The 10312-nt window shown below is 58.4% G+C and overlaps 1 protein-coding gene across 1 annotated transcript; it reads left to right on the top strand.

The window, feature by feature from the left end:
* Positions 1-636: 636 nt before the first annotated feature.
* On the top strand, positions 637-4864 carry ULK3 (unc-51 like kinase 3). The gene is made up of 16 exons (XM_054388052.1): positions 637-738; positions 1249-1389; positions 1579-1699; positions 2010-2114; positions 2206-2349; positions 2445-2527; positions 2630-2785; positions 2862-2967; positions 3099-3139; positions 3262-3364; positions 3486-3550; positions 3672-3750; positions 3836-3876; positions 4426-4473; positions 4551-4605; positions 4833-4864. Exons 1-16 carry the CDS (start codon positions 637-639, stop codon positions 4847-4849), a joined length of 1407 nt encoding a protein of 468 aa, XP_054244027.1. The 3' UTR covers positions 4850-4864.
* The last annotated feature ends 5448 nt before the right edge of the window (positions 4865-10312 follow it).

Genomic DNA, 10312 nt, shown 5'->3' with positions numbered 1-10312 from the left:
CCTTGGGGCCTTGACTTTGCTTCTGTCCCATTCTGTCCTGTCCTGGGCTGACGGGGGGGGGGAAAAACGGGGGGTGAAGAACCCCTGGAACGGGGGTGGTGAGGTCAGAGGCTTGGGACAGCAGGTCCCACAGAGGGGCTATGAGGATGGTCCTTTTTATGGGGGGCTGTGCAAGGAGGGGGGGCTCTCACGGGGGGGCTCGGGGCACAGATTAAGGGAGGTCCCAGGGGAGGAGGGCACGGATTATGGAGGGGGAAGGGGAGCCACGGTAGGAAGGTGCAGATTAGGGGGGAGGCACGGATTATTTGGGGGGGGTTCCACGGACGGAGGGCTGCATTTTGTGCCCCAGCTGTCAGCGGTGGGGGTGGAGGGTCGGTTGCCTGGCGCCTTCCCAAGCTCTTCAGCCAGAAGTGGCTGCGTTGCCCTCCGGCGGCAGCTGCTCTCCGACCTTTTAATGTGGAAAAAAAAAAAACCAGCCCAGCCACCTAATTAATGGTAAGATGTAAATGAGCCCAAACACGCCCCCCTCGCCCTCCTCCTCCTGCCTGCGGGGGCGGGGCTGGGGCGGGGCCGGGGCCGGGGAGCGCTGGGAAGGCGGAAGCGTAACCGGCACCGGGACCGGCAGCGGGACCGGGGATGGCGGGGGCCGGCTGGGCCCCGCCGCGCCTCGATGGGTTCATCCTCACCGAGCGTCTCGGCTCCGGTACTTACGCCACCGTCTATAAGGCCTACAGGAAGGTAGGGCCTTGGGGTCCTTCTCCCGTGGGAGCCTCCCCCCGAGTCCGTGCCCTCGTTCCGTGGGACGCTTCCCACGCACACGCTCTCATCCGTGCCCTCTCCCGTGGGACACCCCTTCTCTCTAACCTGTGCCCTGATCCCATGGGACCCCCCCAGTCCGTGCCCTTCTCCTGTGGAGCTCCTGCACTGTCTGTGCCCTCGTCCCATGGGACACCCCCTGCTCTTTTCACAGCCAGTTCCTATAGCCACGATATGGGGCCTCCTGCCCCCAGCCTGCGACCTGACATCCCCTTTCTAGGGGTTCTTCACCTCCTAGTATCCCCCCAGCAGGCTGGGAAAGGACTCCCCAGGGTGGCTGGTTGGGTGGGGAGGGTTTGTGGGGGCTCTAGATTTGGCTTCTCATGGGATATTGGGTGGCTCTAGGCTTGGATTCCCATGGGATACTGGGGGGCTCTAGGCTTGGCTCCCCATGGGGTATGGGGGTGCTCTAGGGCTGGCTCCCCTTGGCAGAGGGACACCCGTGAGGTGGTGGCCATCAAGTGTGTGAGCAAGAGGAGCCTCAACCGAGCATCAGTGGAGAACCTGCTGACAGAGATTGAGATCCTGAAGACCATCCGCCACCCACACATCGTGGAGCTCAAGGATTTCCAGGTGGGGCTGGGGCTTCTGGGGGGCCACTGAGCCAACACCAGCCTGGTTTGGGTCCTGGGGTCCATCCTGGCTCGCCAAGGGTGTACCCGTGGGGCTGTGTGCCAGCAACTTAGCAAACCAGTCCAGGCAGTCTCTAGTGGGTGGTGTACGCACTGGGATGGGCATGACTGGGTCCTCTTCCCATCACAGTGGGACAGTGACCACATCTACCTGATCATGGAGTTCTGTGCTGGGGGGGACCTGTCCCGCTTCATCCGCATGCGCAGGATCCTGCCCGAGAAGGTGGCACGCATCTTCCTGCAGCAGCTTGGTGAGGCCACCCTGCCCTGTCCCCCCTTGCCACATAAAATCATAGATCTGGTGAAGGCTTTGAGATCACCAAGTCCACCCCCCAGCTCACAATCTCACTGCCACTGCTAAGCCACTGCCACTAAACCATGTCCCTCAGCACCCTATCCATGCCTCTTTTAAACACTTCCAGGGATGGTGACTCCACCACCTCCTGGGCCGCCTGTTCCAGTGCCTGAGAACTCTTTCAATGAAGAAATTTTTCCTAACACCCAACTTGAACCTTCCCTGGCACAACTTGAGGCCATTTCCTCTTCTTTTTGCTTGCCCAGCCTGCGCCCTCAAGTTCCTTCACGACCACAACATCTCCCACCTGGACCTCAAGCCGCAGAACATCCTGCTGAGCGCCCCGGAGAACCCCCAGCTGAAGCTGGCAGGTCAGGGCGGGCCTCCACAGAGGGGCTGAGGGTGGCCATTCCTTCTCCCCCAGCCCGTCCCATGAGCTCTGCTCACCCTCTGCCCCCCCAGATTTTGGGTTTGCCCAGCACATGTCTCCATGGGACGAGAAGCATGTCCTGCGGGGCTCCCCGCTCTACATGGCCCCCGAGATGGTGTGCAGCCAGCAGTACGACGCCCGGGTGGACCTCTGGTCGGTGGGAGTCATCCTTTACGGTGGGCTTTGGCTTTTAACCCCCACCCCAGGGCTTGGCCAGGGGCTGGTCTCCCTGTCTCGATCTCCCCTTGCTGCTCCCTTTCCCTCCCTGCAGAAGCGCTGTTTGGGAAGCCTCCCTTTGCCTCCCGCTCCTTCGCCGAGCTGGAGGAGAAGATCCGCAGTGACCGGGCTGTGGAGGTAAGGTGGGGTGGAGGGGGATGGAGCTGGGTGGCTTCTCAAAGCCTGCCCCCATGCTGGGGCTGCAGGGGGGCCAGTGGGCTCATCCCCATCCTTCCCCAGCTGCCCAGCCGGCCGCAGCTCTCCGCGGAGTGCCGAGATCTCCTAGGACAGCTCCTGGAGAGGGACCCTGTGAAACGCATCTCCTTTGAGGCCTTCTTTGCCCACCCTTTTGTGGATATGGAGCATGTCCCCAGCCCCGACAGCCTCCGCAAGGCGGTGAGTAGGGTGCTGGGGTGTTGGACCTTGGGGAAATTGTGGGGCCCAGCCTTGAGCCCCTCTTCATCTCCCCCAGACCGACCTGGTGGTGGAGGCAGTGAAGAAGGATCAGGAGGGGGATGCTTCAGCTGCCCTCTCCCTCTACTGTAAAGCCCTGGAGCATTTTGTGCCAGCTCTGCACTGTGAGTCCACCCCAGGGGGCTGTGGGCACCCCAGATGGTGCTGCCTTACTATGTAGAGGAATGGGCAGCCCCCCAGGGGAGGCCACTTTGCAGCCCACCCCCACCAATGTCATGTTGTTCTCCCCTCGCAGATGAAAGTGATGCTCGCCGTAAAGAAGCCATCCGGGCCAAGGTGAGCCCCAGATGCCTGGGGAGGTGGGCAACAGCATCCCCCTGGCTGGGCTTGGCAAGATGCACCCCCATCCTCTGTCCCCCATGGCGAGGGTCCCCTCACCCACCCTGTGCTGTGGGCAGGTGGGGCAATACATCTCCCGAGCAGAGGAGCTGAAGGTGTTGGTCACCTCCAGCAGCAAGAACCTCCTGCATCAAGGGAACCCAGCCAGAGAGCTCCTGAAAGGTACTGAGATTTGGGGACATCTCCACTGGTGTTGGTGGAATGGGAAAAGAGGACCTGGTGGGGTTTTGGGCTGAAGGGATCCCCTGTTCAGGGTGCTCCTCAGTTCAATGTCCCCTTGCAGAGATGGCCAAGGACAAACCTCGACTATGTGCTGCACTGGAAATGGCTTCTGCTGCTATTGCTAAGGTGAGCCATGGATTTGGGGGTCCCCTCTCCCCTCAAGAAGAAGGGGAAAGAGCAAACCCTGCTGGGGAGGGAGCCAGAGTACATCCCCCAGCTGCAGCCCAGCCCTTGTGCTCTCTTGCAGGAAGAAGACGGCAAAGACGATGGTGACACCCTGGAGCTCTACCAGCAGAGCCTGGGGGAGCTGCTGCTACTCCTGGCTGGTGGGTTGGGACCATGGTGGGTGCTGAGCAGCAGGGGTAGATCCTGCACACAGTGCTGATCCCCTCTTCCCTCTTTCGTCTGCAGCGGAGCCTGTGGGGAGGCGACGGGAGCTGCTCCACGCCGAGGTGAGTGCCAGCCCTGGGGCAGCAGCGTGTCCCCCTGGGCATGGCTGGAACGTGCTGGAAGGTGTCCAGAGAAGGGCCATGAGGATGAGCAGAGGGCTGGAGCTCCTCTCCTGTGAAGACAGACAGAGAGTTGGGGCTGTTCAGTCTGGAGAAGAGAAGGCTTCAAGGGGACCACCTTGTGGCCTTCCAGTATCTGAAGGGGGCTCCAAGAAAGCTGGGGAGGGACTTTGGAGGGTGTCAGGGAGTGATAGGACTAAGGGGAAATGGAGCAAAACTAGAAATGGGGAGATTCAGGTTGGATGCTAGGAAGAAATTCTTCCCCATAAGGGTAGTGAGACACTTGAAGAGGTTGTCCAGGGAGGTGGTGGAAGCCTCATCCCTGGAGGTGTTTGCAGCCAGGCTGGATGTGGCTCTGAGCCACCTGCTCTAGTGTGAGGTGTCTCTGCCCATGTCAGGGGGGTTGGAACTGGCTGATCCTTGAGGCCCCTTCCAACCCTAACAATTCTATGATTCTATGGCTTTGAGGAGACTTTCTACTCTCTCCACCAGATCCAGACCTTGATGGCCCGAGCAGAGTACCTGAAAGATCAGATCAAGGTATGGCTGCTTGGAGGGGGCTCTGGAGCATGCCAGGTGGGGTTTGCAGGCTGGAAAACAATCCTCTTCCCTGGCAGATGCGGGAAGCACAGTCCATGGGCAAGGAGGCACTGGCAGAGCCTGTCCGGAGCAGTGAGTCTCCATCTCTGTTCTGCTTTTCCCCATCAAAGGGCCAGGGGAATTGTGTCCCCTCATGGCTGTGCTCCTGCGGTGGGGAATATCCCTGCCTGTGGGTAATGCTGACCCCCCATGCTCTCCTCTGCCTCCAGCATGGGGTTGTCTGTGCCCAGGAGCATACTCAGGCAGGGTGGCAGTGGAGTGTGCAACCAAGTAACAGCACTGTGTGCCCTCTGGCACAGCCTGTACCTTGCAGTGATGCCCAGGAGCTGGCTGGCGGCATGCTGCTCACCGCCATGTGAAGAGATGCCCTGGGCAGGCTGGAGGAAGGACGAGGCTCTCATCCCGACCCTCTCAGAGTAACTGCCTCAGGGGGGCCTCACCTGTGGGCTCCCACCCCACAGGGTCCCAGGGAGGGGCCTCACCCTTGGGCTCCCACCCCGCAGGGTCCCAGGGGTGGGTCCACAGGGCCATCTGCCCCTCTCCCTGGGCGCTGGCATCAACTCCTTTGCCGGCCGTCTGCAGCCCTCGCTGCCGGCGCCGGGCAGGTTATTCCACTCTAATTCCCTGCGCTGGCTGTGCCAGCCTGGGTATTTTTATCCTGGCACCAGGCGCCGGCAGAATGTGCCCCCTGCCAGCCTCCTACGTCTCTTGCCTTTTCAACTGGACGTTTCTGCCACCTCCCAGACTCTGGGGGAGCCTTTGCACAGACCCATGGAACCGCCCCACAGCAGCTGCAGGCTCTTGGTGACAGCAGCAGGCAGGGGGTCAGGGATGCTGCCTGCGCCTGCCCTCGCTGTGCCTTTCTCACCCAGCAACTACCTCTGGGTACCCACCACTGCTGGGCAAGCCTCCAGCACCCACTTGCACTGGCCCAGCCCAGCTGTACCCTTCCCTCTTGCTGCTGTGGACCATCAGGGGTGAGGCTTCCTAACCCTGCCTGCTCTGGAGCCCGGTGGGTGGTGCCCACGATCCTCATGTGTGTCAGGAGCTGTTCCCAGTGCTCAGCGGGGACGAGTGGGTTGTGTGTCCTCCTCCATGGGTCATCAAATGAAATAGAGGAGCAGGAATCAATCACCTTCAGGGACAGCCACGGGGCTGCAAAGGACAATACCTCCCCGAAGGCAGAGCCCTGGCGGCCTGCCTGCTCTGCTCCTCAGGGCTTTGACAACCCGGACAGCCCCGCTGGGTTCCCAGGGGCACCCCAGCCCTGCAGCACTCCCTGAGGCAGGCTGGGGAGGGCCACCTGTCCTGCAAAGCATGGGGCTTATCTCAATCTCTACTGGATAGCAAGGGAATGTAATTTATTGTCTTTAATAAACACTTTGGTTTCTGCAGTCACTCCAGTCTTGGCTTGGTGGTTTAAGACCCAAGAAGGGTCTCCAGCCAAGCTCAGCACCAAGAGCCAGCCTGGGGTGCCTGGAGTCGTCAAGGAGGACTGGAGACCTCTCCTCTCTGTCCTCCTGCCTAAGATGGGAACTGAGGGGGTTCCCTCTCCTCCTGCCAGTGCTGGTTGGGAGTGCCCTACCTCCCAGTATGCCCTGGGGACACAAGGCAGCCAGAGCAAGCTTTGACCTTGTTTTCCCTTCAGATCTGTTTTTTTGTTTTGTTGGTTTTTTTTTTCTTCTCTTCTCTCTGTCTCTGTGTAAAACATAAAGCAGAACAACACAAAACATTATGTAAAATCCCATTTTCTCCACTGGATTTTTGTGTCAGGTGAGGAATGGGCAGGCAGGGAGGTGTGGGGGCAGCTGGTGCTTGGACTCGAATCCAGCCAAAGACTTTAAAGGTCTTCTCCAGCCCAAACCATTCAGTGATTCTGTGACGTGATTTTGAGGGGGCTCCGGGGTCAGTCTGAGCTGTGACCCCAGCAATGCTCCTCCTGAGGCTGCCTTCACCCCAAGCAATTTCTTTCCCCCACTCCCCTGACCCCCACCTTGGGCAACTCCAACCTTCAGCCCTTTGCCAGCTGCTTCTTGCCAGAGCCATCGGGGAGCTGTTTGGGCAGATTTTTCTGTCTTTTGTTATTATTCTGAGCAGAGATTATACCCGGAGGCTTTAAAGAGCTTTGGGAGCCGCTGCCCTCCCCCGGCCCGTGGCTAGCGCAGAGCCGGCGGGGCCCGCGGGGCCGCCCGGCCGCGGCAGCCGGCGCGGATAATCGCATCTTACCTTCACGCTCTGCCGAAGCCGCGGCCAGAGCCGCAGCCTTTTGAAGCTGGGAGATGCTCTGGCTGCATCCCCCGGGGGGGAGTGGGTAGGTGATGGAGCTCGGGGTGCCCCTGCTTTGTGTCGGATGTGAGGTCGCCTTCTGCGTCAGGGCTCGCAGCCCGAATGTCACCGCGCGGGCTGAAGGAAGCACAAAGAGAGCAGCCCCCGGCCTGGCAGCGTGGGGGTGGCCTCAGTCACTCGGCGTGGCTTTGGCTGCCGTGATCTGGTCACCCTTTCCCACTGGTGTCACGCAGAGCCTTGTGGGGACGTGTAACAGAGTCACAGAAAGCCATGGTGGAAGGGACCTCAAGGATCATCTGGTCCAACATTTCAGGGTAATTGTAGAGCTGAAATCATAGAATAGTAGGGGCTGGAAGGGACCTCTGAAGATCATTAAGCCCAAGTGACACAGGAACACACCCAGATGACTCTTGAAAGTCTCTAGAGAAAGAGTGTCCACAGCCTCTCTGGGCAGCCTGCTCCATCGTCCTTATAGTAAAGAAGTTTCTCCTCATGTTCAGGTGGAACCTTGTGTGTTCCACTTTGTAACCATTGCCCCTTGTCCTAAACAGGACACCACTGAAAAGAGCCTGGTCCCTTCTGCTTGCCCCCCACTCCTCGATATTTATAAGCATCAAAAAGACCCTCTCTCAGGCTGCTCTTCTCCAGGCTAAACAGCCCCATGTCTCTCAACCTTTCCTCATCACACAGATGTTCCAGTCCCTTCATCATCCTCATAGCCTCTGTTGGACACTCTCTTAGTATATCCCTCTCCTTCTTAAACTGGGGAACCCAGAACTGGACGCAGTGGTCCAGATGTGGCCTCACCAAGGCAGAGCAGAGGGGGAGGAGAACCTGCCTTGACCTGCTGGCTGCACTCTTCATAATGCACCCCACAAATGAGCTGGCCCAGTGCCCTCTCAAGCTGTCCAGTGTAGGGGAACCCATTGCTTCCCGTGGGAGATGATTCCAATGCCCAACTGTTCTCATGGAGAAAAATTGTCTTCTGGAGTCCAGTTGGAATCTCCCCAGTGTCCTGCCTCCTCCTCACACTGTCCAGCATTGCTCAGGAGATGGCTTTTGGGTGAGGACTGTCACCTGGAGAGGGACACAGGGCTAGCAGGTGGATTTGTCACCCTACTTGTGTCAGCCTGTGAGTTACTCAGTGATGTGAGTTCAACCACTCAATGGGCTTCACAGCAACAGAGGGCTGGGAGAAGCTGGGTCAGTGTGTGCAGCCAATCCTGGGCTCTCCCCCAAGATCTTTAATCTGGATTAAAGCTGCTCTCTGGACCAGTGATGCTGGGGCAGGAGGGATGGGGCCATCCCTTCCCTCAGGAGCTCCCAGGGAGGTTTAATTGCCTGCAAAAACAAACCCAAAGCATTTAGTGGAGTCAGCAGAGATTTCCTGCCCCCTCTGCCTCACCCCCCTTTGGTATCTCGGTGCTTTGGCAATTACTCATTCAGGGCTTTGTCCTTTAGGGAAACCACTGGCATCATCCCATACCCACCAGTGGAAAGGGGGTCTGATCCTGCTCCTGGGTACTGAGGGGTTGCTCCATGGCTGGTGCAGGAAGGCAGGAGCTCTGTCCACCCACAGGGCATTTATTTCTAAGCTCCAACACCCAGCCAGGTCTTGCTTGGACAAACCTCTCCCTGCAGGTGAGGGGATGAGAGCAGTGTAAAAGGGGGGTGGGGATGGAAAGATCACAACAATGTTTTGGTTTAATTCACTCAGCTTCTTTATTTTAAATTGTTTTAGGCCCTGTGTTGATGCCTGGAGCAGTTGTGTGGCACGCAGGCAGCTGGGATGTTTGGCTGCAGGCATGCTAACTGCAGGGATGCTCTGATGCAGGGGTGCTCAGATTCAGGGATGCTTGGCTGCAGGCATGCTCGGGTGCATGGATGCTTGGATGCAGGGATGTTTGGGTACAGGGATGCTTAACTGCAGGCATGCTCGGGTACATGGATGCCTGGATGCATGAATGCTTGGATGCAGGGATACTCAGATCAGGGATGTTTGGATGCAGGGATGCTTGGATACAGGGATGCTTAGCTGCAGGGATGCTCTGATGCAGGGATACTCAGATCAGGGATGCTTGGATGCAGGGATGCTTGGATGCAGGGATGCTTGGGTACAGGGATGCTTAGCTGCAGGGATACTCAGATGCAGGGATGCTTGGATGCAGGGATACTCAGATGCAGGGATGCTTGGGTACAGGGATGCTTAGCTGCAGGGATACTCAGATGCATGGATGTTTTGGATGCAGGGATACTCAGATGCAGGGATGCTTGGATGCAGGGATGCTTAGCTGCAGGGATACTCAGATGCAGGGATGCTTGGGTACAGGGATGCTTGGATGCAGGGATACTCAGATGCAGGGATACTCAGATGCATGGATGTTTTGGATGCAGGGATACTCAGATGCAGGGATGCTTGGATGCAGGGATGCTTAGCTGCAGGGATACTCAGATGCATGGATGCTTGGATGCAGGGATACTCAGATGCAGGGATGCCCAGGGATGCTGGCAAACAGGCTGCCTACCCCTTACTCCCCCCATCCCAATCTTTCCTCCCAGTGTGGGGCTCTGTGCCAGCGATGGGAGCAGGACCACAGGCTTGGATCTTCCTTGGAGCTCCTGCCACTTTTCCAGGAAGGCTTTGCTGGGAATGAAGGCTTTGCTGAGGCTCACCACGTCGCTGGGCTGGGCGGGGGGAGCACGTGCTGCTTGCTTTTCACATGCCTGGGGGTCATGGAGCCTCCTAAAATAAACCTGCCGAGCTTCACGCGGCCTTTGCGTGGGGGCACGTGGGCTGGGGAGGAGGCTGAAGGTCTGTGGATGGGGGAGCAGGGGTGAGGATGAAGCAGGGAGAGGGGGTCCAGGCTGTGTGCTGGCTGGGCTACACTGGTTAAGGGTGAGGATGATCCAAAGGCCTGCATCCTCCAGCCCCATATCCCATCTCCCTCCCTCTGCTCCGGCCGGGATCCTGCTCGCCTGCAGGGTGTCTTATTGATCACGCCTTGCCCTCAGCTGGGGATTGAAAAGCCAGCCCAGACTGGAGGGCTGAGCTTGGCCAGTGCCTGCTCTCTGCTATCCCTTTCCTGGTCACGGATTAGATGGGCTCGGGCTGATCCTCATCAGGTATGATCTCCTTCCAGAGCTAAAGCTGCTTCTGCCAATCTTCCCTTGCCTTCCTCACCAGCCCCCAGCACCGTGTGGGGCTGGGTTAGGGCTCTGCCTGAGGCAGATTCCCCCAGAACTGCTGGGGAGGCTCTGTGGAGCCAGAGAGCAGCTTGGTCCCTGGGGCTGGAGGGTTGCAATGATTTGTGTCACTGTGGGTAGAGCATCCTGCTGTGGTTTCTTAGGACTACCTGGCCCCAGCATGGTATCACTATCCATGAAAGCAATCCCCTTGCTGTAGCAGTCTCACTGTGGCCTCATCCAGCATCCTCACTGTAGTAGTAGTAGAAGTAGTAATAATAATGATTATAATTATAATGATGATAATAAT

Source organism: Indicator indicator, chromosome 16 (assembly GCF_027791375.1).
Source record: "Indicator indicator isolate 239-I01 chromosome 16, UM_Iind_1.1, whole genome shotgun sequence".
In the NCBI taxonomy this organism is placed as follows: Eukaryota; Metazoa; Chordata; class Aves; order Piciformes; family Indicatoridae; genus Indicator; species Indicator indicator.
This window is presented reverse-complemented; position numbering and strand designations above follow the sequence as displayed.

Bases quoted from the DNA above. Each gene is read 5' to 3' on its own strand.
- ULK3 (XM_054388052.1), top strand. From the start codon at position 637: ATGGCGGGGGCCGGCTGGGCCCCGCCGCGCCTCGATGGGTTCATCCTC. The intron at 2,350-2,444 runs GTGGGCTTTGGC...CCCTCCCTGCAG, and splicing joins GGTGGGAGTCATCCTTTACG to AAGCGCTGTTTGGGAAGCCT. The intron at 4,474-4,550 runs GTATGGCTGCTT...CTTCCCTGGCAG, and splicing joins ACCTGAAAGATCAGATCAAG to ATGCGGGAAGCACAGTCCAT.